This window comes from Vicugna pacos, chromosome 16, assembly GCF_048564905.1.
Source record: "Vicugna pacos chromosome 16, VicPac4, whole genome shotgun sequence".
Classification (NCBI taxonomy): domain Eukaryota; kingdom Metazoa; phylum Chordata; class Mammalia; order Artiodactyla; family Camelidae; genus Vicugna; species Vicugna pacos.
In genome coordinates, this window is record NC_133002.1 from 39,659,623 (window position 1) to 39,678,981 (window position 19,359).

Below are 19,359 nucleotides of genomic sequence, written 5' to 3' on the forward strand. Positions count from 1 at the left end.
TTTTTTTTTTTTTTTTTTTTTTTTTTTGCACAGTGTACCTGTGGCTTTTTTCAGATTCTTAAAGGGATGCGTGAATGAATGTTTTTGGCAACGCAGGGCAACAGGTTTGAAGTGGCATGATGAGGTTGGGTTTTTAGGGAGCTGACCCTCCCTGACAGCGTTTAAAAGTATGGACTGAACTGGGAAGAGGCTGGTGAAATAAAGACCACTGCAGTAAATACTCTTGGGGCCTGGGACATGGCGTGACTGGTGGCACTTAATGGAAATAGGGCCGGAATGAGAAGGACAGTAGTTAAGGCAGGGTAATGACTTTCATTTTGGTCGAGTCCAGTATGCGGTCCCCAGGGACCCTTGTCTGCGCTTTCCCCATCAGGCGCTACAAGAAAGGCTTAAGCTTGACGTTCGCATATGAGAATTGTCAGTATTTTAAAGAGAGGGGATCCTGCAGCCCTTCTCCCCACTAGGCCCATGTTGCATCCTCGTGCGATGTGTGCCTCCTGGTTCCCCAGCTGCGTTGCAGACTCCCTAAGGAGAAAGCTGCATTTTCTAACCTGTCTGCACGCATCATCTGGAACAGAGAGCTGGACCTTCCAGTACTGGGCAAGACAGAACAGATGCATTTCTCCTCGCGCCCACCTCATCTCTCTAAGTCCACCTAAAAACACTGGACATTATATTATAAAACAAATGTTAAGAAGACCCTGAAAGGTGGCAAGAAAGTGGACTAGCTAGGGACCTTAAGACTTGAGAAACGACATGGCAGTGAGCCCCCTGGGATTTCTTTTTGCCTCTGTACATCCCGAACTGTGTACAGGAGAAGTCCCCTGCCCAGAAGTGCCAATGGGCACAGACAAGAAATGTTTGCTCTCTCTTGCCAGAGGACCAGGAAATGGGAAGCCTAAGAAAACAGAAACTTTTTTGACAATAAACGCACTTCTCCAGAAAAACACCAGGGAAGATTGCAGGCCTCCCTCACCCGTCTGCAGATTTCCTTCAACCAAGGCCCCACGAGGAGCCTGGACTTCTGCCCCTTCCAAGCGGGAAGGAGGTGCCCCTTCCCCTCTCATAGGGCCTCCAGGGGAGGCTGGATGGGCAGCCTAGGTTTCCACCCGCTCCTGGTGGCTCCAAGGTGCCCTTCCTACTCCCCACCAAGCAGAGTCAAGGAGTCCAAGTGGGGCGTGGACGTCCACTCCCACCCAGCAGTAGAGCATTGATTCTCCCATTTTTAGCAGAAGCCTCCTAAAATAGAGGGTTTAAATTAGACCCAGAGTCTGATAACACAATACCCAAAATGACCAGGATGTGATCAGAATCACTCATCATCCCTGAAGTGGAGCACCACTAGTGTGCGTGGACTCAATTTGTTGGCAAACGTAGGTTAAGGAAAATAAACCTACAATTATGAGTCAGTGATCTTTGCATCAAGAGGATCACTCATTTGTAAGGTTAAAAAAAAAAATTCAATTGAAAGACCAACAGGGAAAGTAACTTCATTAAGTTGGTATTTCAAAAGGGAGAAAAAATAAACTCAAAATGGATCATATAAAACTTGATTCAATTAATAAGACAATTAGTTCTATAAAATAATAATTTGACTGTCTAGGATGAAGTTATCTAACAGTTATGCCTGAATCAGGGGTCATGTGTGATCACTTGGAGGGAGGAGGCGTCAAAAACTGGAGATGTCCCGCCCCATCCAACACCAGATAAAGCAGAGTGTCCCCCGTGGCTGTAACACGCAAGCAGGGTTGACAGCCGTCAGCCTGAATGAACCATGGGGGATAAACAGAATATAAGTGGAGAAATTTCACAAGTCCTGAATACTCAAAATAGATGTGATGGAGTTTGTGCACTAAATTTTGCATGCTCTTTCTAAAGGAGTGCCCTCTTGGGCCGTTTATCTTGCTTCATGCACCCTTGTGATGAATCTGATTATCCGCTCCCCAGGCCCACAACAATAAATCTGAGGCAGTAATTAAAAGGGAGTCAGTCTCTCGCAGGCAGGCAGGCGTGCTGATGGTTGCAATACATGAAAACTGAGAGTGCAGGAAGACTAGGAGGAGGCTGAGTTCGGTTCCACTGGATGGCTTGATATTAAAAACTTGTCGAAGTGACTTCTTGAGCTGTCTCCTCAGAGCAGTCTTTTTCGGAATTAGAATTCGTTTTTTCTTGGGACTACTGAATTTCAAGCTGCAAGACAAACCCGGGAACTCCCAACTGCCAGATAATCTAGCAGAGAGACCTCCAACCGGCCTGTCTGAGACTTTGAGCAAAAAGAAAACAATTGGCCATTTGGCTGACACCCATGAACTGATAGGTTCTAACCACTGTTTCATTAAGGAATTTGACTCATTTAATCTAAATATGAAAAAGCCAGATTTGCATGCCACAAACGGGGTACTTGCAACCAAAGGAGGAAATGATTCGTGCATTCAAGTTAATAGAGAAGGTTGTGGCCGGCCTGAGCTCCTGTGCAGCTCCCTCTAAAGGAATTTGTATTTAACGTCGTGAAGTACAAATTTCATTTGTGATGAGAACATTATCCAGGCGGTAAATTTTTTTTCTTGGTGGTGCCCTTAATCCCTGCCAGGGTGAGGAGCATTTTGGAAGAAACTGAAGTTGACTGTGGAGATGTTACTTACTCGGTGCAGTTAGATGGATTGCTTTTGGAAATTTATGAAAGAGTTTTGCTGAGTTGCTTTTATCAAACTGTTAAAATCAAGAGTTGAAAGGCCTTGTCAATCAGTAATGTAAACTTGGCCCTTTCGTCCGTTCATCACAGTTGTTTTTATTGACCTGAATAATATCGATCAGTAATACAAGGCTCATAACTAGCCGCTGGTGCCGAAAGTCGATTACACTGGCTTTAAGACAGTTTCTTGTTACCGTTCATGACCCGTATTTTGTATAAAAGGCTTTATTTCACCATTAAAATGTCATATGCTTTACACGTCCTGGTGTGATTTTTGGAGCATGTGGTTCCAGGGTATAGTCACAGGAACCACCAGTAGCTTTCAGACACATCTGTTTCAAAGCATGTTTGCTAAGTAATGTTCACCATAACAACTCTGAATTTTACTCTGAAAGTAAAATAATAACTTTATTATGTTTCATGAAGCTGAAAACAGTTCTAAAACATAGTGTGTTCTTAGATGCTCTTACAATGTGGTAAAATTTTTTTTTTTTTTTTACAATTTTTGCTGTTATTGAAAGTGATATTTGGGCCGCCCTTTTTGCACCCTCATCTTCGGGGCACGCACCCTGTCTGTGGAGTGTGTACCTACTTCTGCTCTAACCTGAGCACCCATCCCCCGCACCTCGTGGCCTTTCTCTTGCCTTCTGAAACGGCCTACACTCTATGCTGTATGCATCTCTCATAATAAATCTACCTTTACTCAAAAAAAAAAAAAGAAAGAAAGAAAGAAAGTGATGTTTGTTTATAAAGGAATAGACTCCTCTTATCCTGAACATATCATTCTTTCCATAATGTGTTTATATAATTAAGATTTCTCTGTTTTCTGGCCACTATTGCTATATAACGATCTGCCCCAAACTTACAACCACCTTCTCTTTATTGTGGTCCCGGTTTCTTCAGGTTAGGAATTCAGAAAAGGCAGAGCAGATGGCTTGTCTCTGCTCTACGGTATCTGAGGCCTCAGCTGAGAAGACTAGAAGGTTGGGGGTGACTCAGGGCTGGGGGCTGGAATCCTCTGAAGGCTCATTCTCTCCCCCTGAGCTGGGGGTACGTGACTGGCTGGGACTGCGGACTGGAGAGCTCTATGGGCCCCTTCGGGGGCTTCCTTACACATGGTGGCCTCCAGGTAGTCAGACTTCTTACAAGAGCGTGCGTATCCTAAGGAGCAAGGCAGAAGCTGCATCCCCTTTGATGACCTACCCTCGGAAGTCACACAGAATCACCCCTGTTGCATTTTATTGGCTTAAAGCAAGTAGTACAATCAGCCCAGATTCAAGGAGAGGGGACAGAGACCCCCATCTCTCAATGGGCAGAATGTCAGAGGACTTAGGAATAAATTTTAAAGCCTCCACCGTCTACCCTGTGGTCAAAAATTATTTTCATTCCTCTGACATTCAAAATGCACTCACCCCTTCCCAAGATGCCCCAAAGCCTCATCCTCGTAGGTCGTCAGGTTCAGGGTTGAGGTCCAGGATCTCATTGTCTAAGTCCATCCAGGTGTAGTTCCTCAGCCAGAGTTCCTTCAACCTGAAGACCTGTGAATCTCAGGTCCTTAAAAGGACAAGTTATCTGCCCCACATACCCAACATACAGTGGTGACCCAGGGGTGGGATACCCTAGTAGACACTTGCCGTCCCCAGAGATGGGAAATAGGAGGCACATGACAGTCACAGGCCACCTGTGCTTGCAGCTAAGTAGACTTCTTAGCCAGCTTCCTGCCCACCAAAGGTTGGGGGTCCAAACACCTCTGCAGATGTTGTAACATTTCTGTCCCTTTCAGTCTAACCTGATACAATTCCTTTGAAATCTTAGTGGATTTACTGTGCATCAGTTTGTAATCCATGAAAAGCACACCCACAAATCTCTGCAAATAAACTGTCCTGTACCTTGGGCTCCTTGTGAGCTGCTGTGGGACAAGGCCCTAAAACGCTGAACAGCCCCACTGTTTAATAGAGAAAATTTGTAAGGCATGCCCTGAAGGTCTTTGGAGAGCCTTTCATCTGTCTGGCACTGTGTAGCACTTCTGTGTAGCACTGCCTTAGATCTTTCTGAGGCTTTAGCAAGGGGTTTCACATTCCCACTCTGGATTTGATCGTTGCCCTGAATCCATTTTCTCAATTTGAGAGTCATCTGCCATCTGGAGAAGCTGGGACTTCTCCAGTTTTATTTTCAAACCCAGCAAGTGCAGGCTCCTTCATATTTCCTCTAAATTTTGCATGAAAGCTGAACATCTTCTTATTAGAATCATCTCCTCTTCTCCCTTTTTCCCATAGACAGCGAGAAGCAGCCAGATGGCACTTTTCAGGATCCTGTCTAGAAATCCGCGTCTAGATCACTGAATTTGTTAGTTACATCTTCCATTCTCTACCTTCCCACAGGCAACAGCATTGCCAAATTTTCTGCCATTTCGTAATAAGTGTCCCCTTTCCTCAAATTTGAAATAATATTTTTCTTGCTTTCCTTCAAGCCCGCGTGCCCGCCTCCTTAAAGCCCGTCGTGATTCCACCAGCAGGCTCCTCGGGGCTCTTCCGGCTTCCACCCACTTCCCAAGCCCATTGCCAGCTGTTTTAGGATGTGTCACAGTGACACCTTGCTGCTGCCAAACTTCTATTCTGGTCAACTATTGCTGTGTACCACACCACCCCAGATATTGTGGAGTGAAAAAAACAACCACTGTATTACGTTCATGGATTCCACGGGTCAGGAATTTGGAAACGGCACAACAGGGCCAGTTCGCCTTTGCTCCAAAGTCTGAAGGGCTTTGGTTGGGAAGACACACAGGCTAGGGGTTCCTCAGCAGCAGCTGAGTGTTGGGATCATTGGGACCCTCACACGCCCATTTGTCTGGCACTGAGGCTGGGGGGACTCGTACCAGGACTGCTGATCAGAGGATCAACACCTGACCTCTCTGAGAGGCTCGAGTTCCTCCCAACAAAGCGGCCTCAGGACGGTCAGTCCTCCTACACAGTGGCTCAGAGCACAAGCACTTGTTTGCTTCCAAATGACGATTGTTTATAGAGGGATAAACTCTTAGTTATCCCAAACTGTGCATTATTTCCCTGATGAATCTGTACAGTTAAGATCCCTAATTTGTAGCTGGTTGGACCAACGAGAGAGAGGAAGAGAAGGAGAAGGAAAGAGGGAAAGGGACAGAAGAAGGGAGGTCAGGAGAGACAGATGAACAGAGGACAGAGAGACAAAGCAAGAGATGAAGCCAGCAGGCATCCTACAAAAAGTCAGAGCGTCTGTCTTCCACGTCTCTGCATGGAAAACAGGATGAACAGAATGTCCTCCGTCGCTGAGCAGCCAGAATCAATTTCTTAATTGAGATCAGAAGAGCATAAATATTGTAACTCTGCAGTCAAACCAAAGAACTGAAAGAGAGAGTGGCAGATCCAAAAGGCCGAGAGTATGTATCGGCACACAAGCCGAAACCTGAAGAAGTGAGGTGACCAGCATGATTTTATGACAGCTTTTGTGTGTTAAGCACATCCCTAATCAGGGGGAAACCCCAAGTTAATGAAGTCCCTCGGAGATGTGTGTAGACGGCACTAACCACGGAAGAGAAGAGACCCTCGTACTCGGGAAGGCACGGAGTAGCTGCCTCCTGGGAGTACGTCTGGACCAAGGAGGCCCCAGAGTGAAAACTAGATGGAGGCCCTGTGACAAGGCCTGCGTTCTCCTCCCTGGTCAGCCCTTGGTGGTTTTCTAGGAGTTGATCACCGTTTCAAAAGACTAATTCTTTTCAATGTAACAAGAACTCAAGGGCTCCTGGCCTATTTTGAGGCCCCACAAGTTTCAGGGGCAAAGCTTGTGCACACATATGCAGAGTCATAAAGATGCAGACAGGGAAATAAAGAGGAATCTGGAGCAAAAGAGACAGTAGGCAAGATGACCTGTGGTTACGGTGGACTTTGGGGGTGTTAACTCCACCCCTGAGCTCTTGCGAGGTTAGACCTCAGGGTGCAGGTTTGCAACTCTGTATTCTAGGTGTTGGTTCTTGTCCTACAACGTGAGACTGAGTCTCATCCAACAGCTGTGGGTTTACAGCCTCAGCATAATTTATTTTGAATTATTTGGAACTGGAGATTGGAAACCAGGGATTATCTGTCCATTAAGAGAAATCTAAATAAAGTTAAATTCCGTCACAAGGAATCGTACTGTAAGATGAAGAGATGGGCAAACAAAAATGGTTTAAACTCCAAACCACCTATTTCAAGTAACTTGAATAAACCATATTTTATTGTTATAATAGTTTAAATAGTTCCTTTAAGGTCACCATTATAGCATCTGGCTGATTTGTCACCTTCAAAGATTAATGATTTTATTTGTAAAATTTTCATAATCCTAATGGCACAATTCATGAAAACAGAGAAAAGGTTAGGAGAAAATTCAGTGTTTTGTGCGTTTGTTCTTACCACAGTGGACCTCTGGATTTCTAGGTCTTAAGGAATGAGCTAATCTTTTTAAGCTCTCAAAAGCTAAATAAGCCAATTTGACTTACAAATATAGAACTAAGACTTAAAAAGAACAATCAGAGGAAACTCTGGCGTGATGGAAATATTCTGTGTCTTGATTTGAGCGTCAAAAGTCATCCACCTAAACACTTAAAAATCGGTTAAATTTATTGCATGTAGATTATACCTGAATTTTTTAAATCCTCTGACTGATGGATCAAGTTGTATGGAGTATTTTGGTGTCAGTAAGGTCGTATGCTTTAATTTCCAGTTAATTCTTCTCTCCCCTGCTATTTATAAAAATAGTAAAAGATAGAAAATATCTATTAACATATTTAGTCTCTAACACTTAAATTCAAAACTTTTCTCTGCGTTACATTTCCGTATGATTCCCTGGAAAGCAAATTGGGCTGGTACCCCAGACTCCTTACGATCTGAAGACTCAAATCTTTTTGACATTGAAAATTTTTTCTTCAACCATTTCTTTCATTTCTGTAGTATCTCTTCTGTTCCTCACTGCTTCTGTTGTGTTTTTAATTTATCACGTTTATTTTTCAGAGTCATTTCTCTTCCTAACACTGGTCCGTTTTGCACTTATTTCATAAATGAGAGTACAAATTCGAGATTTCCTTTTCTAGTTCTCTCTGCTTTCTTGCACTTAAGTCCATCTGCTCTGACCCCCCAGACCAGCCCCCTCCTTCAGGACTTCCGGACCTTGTTACTTGTCTTGTTGTGTTCACTGTGTGAACCTCCTTCCTGCGGAGGGTCTGGGAGAATTGAGAGGGATTACCATCCGAGACTGTATCTGCCCTGCTCAGATCTTCAAAACTAAAGAGGAGGAAAGTTTAGATATATCATAGCGTAGAGCTCACTCACGAATTATGAAAAATAAGAAGGCAGCTAGCAGGGGGAAGTCTTGATAAGCAGGTTCACTTTTATTGAGAGACCTTATTTGTGTGTGGCCCCTGCCCTACGTGACACCCCTTCCCTAATGATATATTTGCCTACGATACCTTCCCTTGGCGTGGTGCTTCTGTGAAGGTTTTCAGGTTTCACCAATCCTATCTCATCTTAGAGTGTAAAAACCCTGGAAGGCAGACGGGTTTTATTTATTTATCTTTTTAAACCCCAGAGAGAATTGCTCCTATTTGATCCTTACCACCATCTCATGAGGGAGACAAGGCATCTGGTAAGGGTCCTGATTTTGCAGAAAAGGAGACAGATGCCCCAAGAAAGGGAATGGTTCACTCAGGCTCACATGACGGATTTGAGATGCACACTCAGGCCGTCCCTTACTGCACTGCTTTTCCCCACCTGCCATCCTGTCTCCCAGAAGAAAACAGACATCCTGGATGCTGTTTGTCCTGCCCTGGTGACACAGGGACTTAACCTTTCATTATGTGTGCAGCAGAGAAAAGTAAGTGCTGCCTCCCTCTTTTCTGCTGAGACCCGGCCACACCCGAAGGCCTGAGAGCACGCATGAAGAATTTCGGTGCTCCGCAGGGTGAAGCCACCCAGACAGGGCAGAACAGGGGAGAACAGGAAGGGACGCCCACACCGCAGGAAGGTGGCTGCGGAAGCAGGCACGGCGCCTGTGCTCTGGCCTGACGGCGTTGAGAAAGGGCTCCTCTGTCCGGGTAGTTCCAGCTTTCACTGCTGAATCCGTCCCTTTCCCAGAACCCCTGCAACTAATGTTCCCGAGATATGCCAGCGGAATTACTGATGTTAGAAGTCTCATTTTATTAGGCTTTAATCAAGCTCTCCTGTGAAGTGCCACATAAACTCAATTTTGGATTTTGCATATAAAATAATCAAATGAGAGTGAAGCATCATAGACATAACATGTTTTTTAATGAAAATGGTATATTTAATTTAATCATAGAAAATTGTCTGAATAGGGTACATCTAAGTGGCAGGAATACTGATATATCCTCTTAACTAGGGCCTTGGAAAGCCCAGGATCTACATAGTCTTGTGAAATGATTTCCAGTTCTTTGAATATTTTCCCTTCCCTCCATTGAGCTCTGACCCAGGCATCCTTTAGAATCAACCTAAAACTCACCTTCAATGAAAATTTATTTACTTGACATTTAGGGGTACACATTTTTACAGCTTATGTTCATTTGTATGTGATATTTGGAAAAGCCTACCATGATGGAAAGAACATGGGCCTGGGTCAGTCTGCAGACCTGAGTTCCAGTTTCAAGGCCTACAAATCAGCTAACTTCCTAGCCTCAATTTCCTTATCTGTGAAATACGAGCTTGGGACTAAACGGTCTTCCAAATGTATGAACTGTTAGAAGTGTTAAAAGCGTTCGGTTGTTTGATATTTGTCTCTGCTGCTCAACTGGATTATGAATTTCCCTGGAACAGGGATTATACCGTCTGCATCTTTGGTACTTCCATCCCCACCCCCAGCTGCCCGGCACTCTGCGCTGCCCACAGTGGATACCCTGTCAATGCTATAGACTGACTGACAGCACCGATGGCAGCCAGGAGGTGGCACTTTGGTATTTTCTGCAATAGAAGAACAAACCACAATGAGAAATCACTCAGGCTCCTGCTTTATTGACCAAAGTAGTTCTAGGGATCAAAGCAACCAAGGAGCTATTTTTTTTTAATTGACGTATAATAAATAACATTGGCTTTTGGTGGTGGTGATGGTATACCAGTCTGTGGGTCTTCATACATGCACAAATTACTGTAACCACCACCACAGTGAAGATACAGAGTCATTCCATGAACCCCAAAAACTCCTTTATACCAACCAGGGCCCCCTCCCCCCGACCCCAAATGCTGACATCTATATTCTAGGATATCGTATAAATGGAGTCATACAATATGTCACCTTTTGAGACTGGCTGCTTTCACTCAGCATAACGCCTCTGAAAGTAATCCATGTAGTTGCATGTCAGTAATTTGCATTATTAGTTCATTCTTTTTTTATTGCTGAATAGCATTCCATTGTATCGATGTAGCACAGTTTATTCACCTGTGGATGGATGTTCTGGTTGGTTTCAGTTTGGCTCACTTACGAATAGGGCTGCTGTACATATCCCTGTGTAAGTTTTTGTGTGAACATTAAGTTTTTATTTCTCTAGAATAAATGTCTAGGAGTGAGATTTGTGGGTCATGTGATAATTCTGTGTTTAACTCTTTGAGTAACTGCCAAACTGGCTTCCCAGTGATTGTGCCATTATCATCCCCACCAGTGATGGAGGAGCGTTCCAGTCCTTCTGCAGCCTCACCAGCATTTGGTGCCATCACTTTTGTTGTTCTTCTTCCTCTTTGTTTCTTGTTTATTTGGGCCGTTCTGATAGGTTTGTGGCGATATCTTGTAGTCTGAGTCTGCATTTCCCTAATGGCTAGGGCTGTTGAGCATCTTTCATGTGCTCATTTGCCACCCATAGGTCTTTGGTGAAGTGACCTCAGATCTTTTGCCCATGCTACATTGGCTTGTTTGCTCTCTTACTTGCGTTTTAAGAGTTCTGTATATATTCTGGACACAAGTACTTTATTAGATGGAGCTCTGCAAATATTTTCTCCCAGTCTGTGGGCAGTCATTTTATTCTCCTACCAATATCTTTCTTAGCAAAAAGCTTTGTATTTGATGAAATTTAGCTTAACATTTTTTTTCTTTTATGGGTTGTGCTTTTGGTGTCATTTCTAAGAAATCTTTGTCCAGTCCAAGGTTGCAGAGACTTTCTCCTATGTTTTCTTGAAGTTTTATAGTTTTACATTTTTACATTTAGATCTCTAATCCATGATGAATTGATCTTTCATAAGGTGTGAGATTTAGGTCCATGTTTATTTCTTTTGGCAAGTGGGTGTCCAAATGTTCTGAGTTATCCAAATGTCCTGTCCAAGTTACCCTTTCTCCACTGAATTGCCTTTGCGTCTTTGCGAAAAACCAGTTGTTCATGTTTCTGTGGGACCGTATCTGACTCTCCGTTCTTTTCCCACTGACCTGTGTTTTTATCCCTTTGATAATTATATTATCTTCATTACTGTAGCTTTATAGTAAAAAAAAAAAATCAGCTACTGTGAGTCTTCCAACTTTGTTCTTTTTTTTCATATTGTTTGGCTTTTCTAGTTCCTGTGCCTCTCCATATACATTTTAGAATCAGCTTGTTAATATCTACAAAAAATTCTGGGATTTTTGTTGGGACTGCATTAAATCTATAGATCAATTGAGGGAAAATTGGCAATATTGAACAATATTGAGTTTCTCAATCCACAAACACATTATTTCTCTTCATTTATTTAGATTTCTTTTATTTCTCTCATCGGCATTTTCATCTGATTTCTTTCTTCGGCATTTCGTACTTCTCAGCCTACAGGTCTGCACATATTTTGTTAGATTTTTATCTAAGTATTTTTGGTTTTGAAGCTGCTGCAGATGGTTTTGTTTTCAGGTTTCTGTTTCCAGGTTTTCATTGCTGGTATATAGAAATCAATATATTTTTGTCTGTTCACTTTGTTTTTTCGGCAACCTTGCCAAACCCACTTACTAGTTCTGAGAGCTGTTTTGTAAATTCCTTGGGACTTTCTACATAGACGATTGTGTAATCTGAAAATAGAGTCATTTGTTTTGTCCCTTTCAATCTGTATACTTTCTAATTTACTTACACCTGCCTTAATGCACTGGCTGGAGCTTCCAGTAAGAGGTTACACGGCAGCAGTAACAGTAGAAGTCCTTGCACTGCTCTCGATCTTTGGGGGAAGCATTCAGTCTCTCACCACTATGTGTGATGTTAGCTGTGGCGTTTTTGTAGATGTTATTTATCAGGTTGAATTCTTTTCTAATCCTGGTTTGCTGAGAGATTTATATCATGAATGGATGCTGAATTTTGTCAAATGCTTTTTCTGCATCAGTTGATATGATCATGTGGCTTTCTTTTTTATTCTGTTGCTGTGATGGATTACATTGGTTGCTTTTTTTTAATACAAAACTAGCTATGCATTTCTTAGATTAACTCTCCTTGGTCTTGATGTATTATTGTTTTTGTATATTTTTGGATTCGATTTGCTGATACATTGTTGGCCATCCTGAATACATCCATGTTCATGAAGGATATTGGATATGGGTTTGTGGCTTTCATTTCTTGTACTGCCTTTGTCTGTTTTTGGTATCAGGACAATGCTCATAAAATGAGTTATAAAGTATTCTCTTCTATTTTCTAGAAGAGGTATGGATAATTGGTGTTATTTCTTTTTTAAATATTTGGTCACTATTTACAATAGCCAAAACATGGAAACAGCCTAAATGTCCATCAACAGGTGACTGGATAAAGATGTGGTATATTTATACAATGGAATACTACTCAGCCATAAAAACCGACAACATAATGCCATTTGCAGCAACATGGATGCTCCTAGAGAATGTCATTCTAAGTGAAGTAAGCCAGAAAGAGAAAGAAAAATACCATATGAGATCGCTCATATGTGGAATCTAAAAAACAAAAACAAACAAACAAAAACAAAGCATAAATACAGGACAGAAATAGACTCATGGACAGAGAATACAGACTTGTGGTTACCGAGGGGGGGGGTAGAGGGTGGGAAGGGATAGACTGGGATTTCAAAATTGTAGAATAGATAAACAAGATTACACTGTATAGCACAGGGAAATATACACAAAATGTTATGATAAATCACAGAGAAAAAAATGTGACAATGAGTGTGTATATGTCCATGAATGACTGAAAAATTGTGCTGAACACTGGAATTTGACACAACACTGTAAAATGATTATGAATCAATAAAAAAAAATATTTGGTGATAACCTATAATGAAGAAGAATATATGTATGTAACTGAATCCCTCTGCTATGTACCAGAAACTAACACAATATTGTAAATCAACTATACTTCAATTAAATGTGTGTGTGTGTGTGTGTGTGTGTGTGTGTGTGTGTATTTGGTAGAATTTACCAGTGCAATTATCTGAGCCTGGAGTTTTCTTTTCTGAAAGGTTTTTAACTACAAATTTAATTTCTTTGATAGAGCCGTATTCAGGTTATCTATTTCTTCTTGGGTGAGTTTTGGTAATTTGTGGCTTTCAAGGAATCGTTTGGTTTCATCTAAGTTGTTGAATTTATGTGTATAAAGTTGTTGAAAATATTCCTTTATTATCCTTTTAATGTCTATGTGGTCTGTAGTAATAGCCCGTCTTCCACTCCTAATATGGGTAATTAGGTCTTCTCTCTTTTACTCTTTCAGACTAGAGGTGTAGCAAATTCATTTGTCTTTTGAAAGAACCTGCTCTCTATTTCATTGATTTTACTCTCTTGTTTTTCTGTTTTCGGTTTCGTTCATTTTCGTTCTCATTATTTCCTTCCATCTGTGTGTTTCATGGAACTTGATAAAGATTAATGTCATCAGAGTGACTGACTAAAACCATTACAAAGTGTATTTTTAAGCTCCTCTTTTTGAAAACCATCCTAATAGTTTTCCACGCTTTGTCTCTCTGCAGTTGACTGGTCTGAGCGTCTCCAATGGAAAGGACCAGCTTGTGGTGTTCCATACCAAAGACAACAAAGACCTCATTGTCTGCCTCTTCAGCAAACAGCCAACCCACGAGAGTCGAATTGGAGAACTGGTTGGAGTCCTGGTGAATCATTTCAAGAGGTAAATTTTGGTTTTTATAACTAAGACAAGTTTAAAATATATGAACTCTTTCCATCGTTATTCTCACTGAACTTGTTTTGTGCCAATTTTAGTATATTGAGTTGTTTTCCTTCTCGAGGACAACTTTTAAGTCATCTGTTTCACAGAAGACAAAATTAATATCCAGGCTTAGCCTCAAGATTAGGAAAGATCCTCTACTTTTCTAGCCTCCAGCTGAACCAACAACGAGAGTTTTCCCTAATGGTGATTTCTTCACGGCCAATCCCAATGTCATTAAATCCAAAAGACAGAAAACTTACTTTACATCCTTATTGTCACAGCTTCTCATGTACCCCAAATACAGTCAGTTAGAGTATCAACTAGGAATGTAAACAAATTAGAAGGCAGGCCTAGAATGGCATGTAGGTCCACGAAGAGTAAAGGAATTCTGAAGAGGCAGTAACCTCTGCAGAAACCCATGGGGTCGTGATGGAATGTGGCATTGTCTGAGAACTTCATGGGAAACCTAGATGCTGCCTAGGTGGTTGTGTACGTCTGTGTAGTGAATAGTGATATGAGAAATATAAACGGAACAGATCCTGATGGTGATGGGGACCAGTGAGTGGGTCATTTTAAGGTGGGGAGTGATTTTTGTCTGGTTACTTCCTGGAGTCATTTTAAAGATGGTGTTTTTCTTCCCAAAGAAGGTCATGGAGTATTTGGAGCTGGGTGTTTCTCTGGCTCCAAAGTCAGATGTTCTTCCCACTTCTTCCCCTTATGACTTACTGTCACCCACCACCACCACCACCACCACCCTGAGGCCAGGAGGGGACTGCTCTTCCAAACTCAGGGACTGAGAAATGAGCCCAATATCCAGTTCCTTTTCTTCCTAAAAGACATTTCCTAAATTTCCAAGAGTCATCTAGTATTCCTTATTAGTGTTGGGGTTTTTTCCTTTAAATTTTGATACGGCTTTTCTCTTCACAAAAGTGTATTTAGAATCTGATGTCCAAACGTCTAATTCTACTGTGTTCATGATGGCTGATAAATGTATGGAGTATAATTTTAGCAGTGAGCTGCGTAGGCCATTTATTTTATGTTAAAACCATATTGTGCATCAAAACAGATCTTTAAATAGCTTATATAATTAAATGCTTTTAAATGCTATACGCAAAATGATGTTTAGTGGTCATCCGGTGGGGGAAAAAAATAAGAATCTAACTAAGGAATTACCAAAAAATAATAATAAACATAAAGGCCTTTGAAAAAGTCCCTTCCATCTGCCAAACATAAAGCTGAGAGAAATACTGAAGAGTTTAGAATGGAAGGGAAAGACATGGAGAAGGCATCTCTACCATTAAGTCTGCAACTTGGATAAGTAGGTCTCTTTTCCTCCTAATATTTACTTATAGCAAAGTATGGCTAATCAGGGGTTTTAACTTATTACCTTGAATTTGGATGCCTATACTAATAGTTTTTGCCTGGGAAGTTGAAGTATTTTTTTCTCCATCTGTGCCCTTGTTTAGCAAATTTCAGCCTCTGTTAAACGCCTCTACAAGTGGGGGAGATAAGTGAATTTGTTCTTAGAATCCATCAGTTGCTTTTTTTTCCTAGCCTCTGTGTTCTGAGATACATTTCTATCTCTAATATCTGTAAGACTTTCAACTGTCTTTAAAAATTTATAAATGGAAGGAAGAGAAGAAGGCTGTCGAGATGGTGGGGTTTTGGGGGTTTTTTAAGTGGTTTTTTGGGGGGTTTTTTTCCAGTTTTTTCTTGATTACCCTATCCTGTGTCCTTAATCCTGTGAATTAAAAAGTCAAGTTCAAACGAGAGGGAAAAAAACCCTTCCTGTCTGCCAGAGAAATTTCCGGCTTGAAATTTGGACTTAGGGCTGTAGTCCTCTACTTGCTGTTGACTTCTTGAGAAAAGGTTAATTTGATTTTTCCCTAGCTATTTTCCTTTGTTGTCAAGTACAGTATCATTGGTGTGACTTTGAAAATCATACTGTATTCTATAAGCATAACAATGTGTCACGTAGTCTTATGTGTCCCTGGGTTAACTTTGTAAATCCAAAGGTGGTAAGGATTTAACTCTGGGCCAGTTCTTTATCTTTCAGGTGATTTCCCTAAAGTACATTCTGAAGAGTTCTCTAGTTAGAAGTTGGGAGGAAAGGGCTCAAAATAACAAAATATACTGTTGATAGACTGGATTTGAACAGGAGTCATTGCTTGAAAAATTACAGAGATGATTAGGACTTAAAGTCCGTGAACAAAGTTCTGGCCAAGTTGCAGAGAGAAGAGGGAGAGGTAAATAATTTGGCAGGGGTAGGAGGGCGTGGAAAAGAGAGTATCTCATTTTATTAGGCCAGGAAAACACTATACCCAAGGCAAAGAAGGACAGCACAAGAAAAGAAAATTACAGTCCAGTCCCACTTTGTTGCAGAGAGTTCTTTTTGATTCTAAATAAAATGCCCCAAACTGGATCCAAGAGTGTTTTAAAAGAACAATGCATCATAACCCTTGAGGCTGTGCCCTGAGAACACAAGGGTGGTTATCCATTAGAAAGGTCTGTTAACCTATTCACTGAATGCTTCTTCAGAGAAGACAAAAGTACTATTTGATAACATTGAATATTCATTACACCCAATAAATAACATACAAACAAAATGAATAAATCTTCAGTGAAATAGGAATAGGAACAAATATGAAGCAGACCTCCAGCTGCCGACCATGATCACGTGAGCAAAGACGGTTACAGGGTTACCACCCAGAGCGCCTACAGCCTGAGGAGACGTGTGAGTCATGCCGACCCCGGTGCACGGAGGGTGAAGAGGAAGGACACAGTCGACTGAGGGGAGAAGTGGCCTTGGGCAGAGGATGCTGCAGTTTGGAGAGAGGATGAGAGGAGGTCAGCAACCTGAGCCGAAACCCTAGGACAACCCCAGCATGATAACGTCACCTCTTCAGGGGCCGCACTTCAGCCAACAGCTGCCCCCACTCACAGCAAATCATAAACCAGAAAGAAATCAGCAAGAGAACTGTGCACTGGCAATACAAAAATCAGCAAAGGAAGTAAAGAAAGGCAAATGAAGAAAAAAGAAAAAAAGGACAGGGGCGGGACTAGCCTTACCGTACCCTCCTGCCTGAAGCAGCAACAACAACACAAAGACGGAACCTGTGAAACAACCGTTTTCAAGACCCTGGACGTCAGGCAGTGAAGAGCGATGACCCCCCTGAGAGGAGAAAATCTACCAGGGCAAGCCCTGCAGCCACCCCAGCACCCTGCCTTGGGAGAGCTCCAGGCCATGGTGCACGCAGGGGAAAGCCAGCAGGAGCACAGAGACTCCCTGAGTCCGGGAGGTGGAGGCAAGAGTCTGGGGGAGACCAGGGCAGCTACAGTTTGCAGGACAGAGTACCAGGGAGGAGAGGCGTGCACAGAGCGAGAACGCTTGAGATCTGGGTAGGATCCCCCTCAAGTCCCGCCTAATGAGTCTTAAAATCAAGAGCCAAAAGGATCAAAACACTACCAAGTGATTTAACTGTGTCCTAGAACAGAACTCATGAATATGTATAGCAGTACAAAAAAATCCACCCCTCTCCCAAGGTGAAATTCACAGTGTCTGACGTCCCATCAAAGATTACCAGGCGTACAGACAGGCAGGAAAGTGCAGTCCATCATGAGGGGAAGCGATCATCACCTGACTGAAACCAACCCAGAGCCGACAAAGGGCTTAGAATCAGCAGACACAGACATGAAAACCATCATTACAGCTAAATTCAGGTATTCGGAAGTTAGCTAGAGATGTGGAATATATAAAAACAGACCCAAATCAAGCTTCTAGATGAAAAATGTTTGAAATAATCATAATTCAAAATGAAAACAAAAAAGATAAAGCTTATGGGTTTCTCCTCTACGTAATGAATTTCTCATGACCATCATCCCTCACAAACTGAAGCCAGCCCTTTCCTGGCACTTCCTTCCATCCTAATCCGAAACGAAATCCAGCAAAGTATAAATTATTTCTCTAACTAAGTATGAATAAGTTTCTCTCACTTCCTTCAGTCTTTATGCAACCTGGACCCATTATTTCTGCCTCTGCAAGAACTCACCCACACATTTCACATTTTCTAGAACATTTGAAGGCAGCCTTTTAATGAAGTCTATTCCAAAGGGTGACATTTAGATTATTTAACAACCAGCATGGCTCAAGCACAGACCATTGAGAACTGACACCCTCCAGAAACACCTGATCCTGCTGTACCAGCAAGTCCTGGCTACCTTCCACACACCAGAATTGCACCAAAGGAGAAAGGGAGGGGCCCTGAAGTTGGATGTTTCAGATATGCTGATGACGATAGACAGGTTTCTTCACTGCAGTACTTCTCAGAGCTTTTAATATGCTTTGTTCATTTTAAATACACACAATTAAAAAATTATAAGGACATATATGTGTGTGTGTGTGCGTGTGTATTTATCTCTTTCATGTGCGCGCGCGCGCACACACGCACACACACACACACACACACAGTATTATGTACATTATAGACTATATCCAGAAAGACATTCGGGAAATGGGAAAGGATGTCTCTGGAGAGGAGAGACGGGTACTGGGAGAAAGAGGTAGGAGGGAGGTTTTATTTGTTCTTCACTCTACACTTTAGACAACAGGTATATGTACTACTTACCTAGAAATTTTTTTTCTTTTAAATAAACAAATGGCAGCTGGTTTCTAGGTGTATTATAGGTGGCTCTGAGTTCATGGTTATTCTCCTTTCCTGTTGAGAGAAGTAGAAAAGAACAAAAGAGCCTTCTGAGTGAATCATCTCTCTCAGGGCACTGAGTAGGGTGAAGTAAAGCCTCTTGGAGAACCGCCGTTCGGTGGGGTCCCGTTGTGCAGGTCACAAGAAGCTGCGGTGAGGTTTCTTCGTCTGTGCCGTTGCCCCAGTGGCTCCCCCGGCCAGGCTGCTCGACCTTCAGTGTGTAGCTCACGCTCAGCGGTGACTACCTGCTGGTGGTGAGCCTTTCTGCCCACTGGTAAACAGATGGCCTCTCGCTGGCCGCCCCAGCTGCGGAGTCACCAGGAACTCCGCACTGTTAAGCTGTCAGAGGACCCTTGAGCCCCAAGCAGCTGCCCAGGCGTTTGCCCGTCTGGATGCTGGGAACCTCAGGACAACCCCAGTCTCAGGCACAGAAACTTCCTATTTTTCCCGTTCTCTTTCTGTGGATGAAAGCCAGAAGTCGGTGCCGTCTGCTGCTTGTTTTTCATAAGGAGTCTCTTTAATATCTGCTTGATTAAAGGAGCACCGTTACTGAATTTAACTGAACACCTGACCTGCTTCTCTGTTGTAGTTTGCTTGTGTTCTTTTTTAACTCACACTAAAACTATCGGTGGAACCAGAGTAATAAGCAGGCCACTGGTTGTGGCCCAGGCACTGCAGGGGCCAGGGGAGATGGGGCCTCCTGCCCAGAGGGGCAGGAAGTGGAGGAGTGAGGCCACCTGGCAGAGCCTCTGCCCCTCCCCGTCCGGCAGTGCCTTAACGCCCTGCTCTTCCACCTGGAACCCAGGTGCAGGTTTTCCTGGCTCTTACTCTGCAGCCCC

At 42.6% G+C, this 19,359-nt stretch overlaps 1 protein-coding gene across 1 annotated transcript in view; it reads left to right on the plus strand.

Moving 5' to 3' along the window:
* MYO1D (myosin ID) overlaps window positions 1-19,359 on the plus strand; it is a 311,631-nt gene that overhangs the window by 213,960 nt on the left and 78,312 nt on the right. The window contains exon 21 of the mRNA XM_072938959.1: window positions 13,627-13,781. Within this exon, the coding sequence (XP_072795060.1) occupies window positions 13,627-13,781 (155 nt within the window). The remainder of the gene's footprint in view (window positions 1-13,626; window positions 13,782-19,359) is intronic.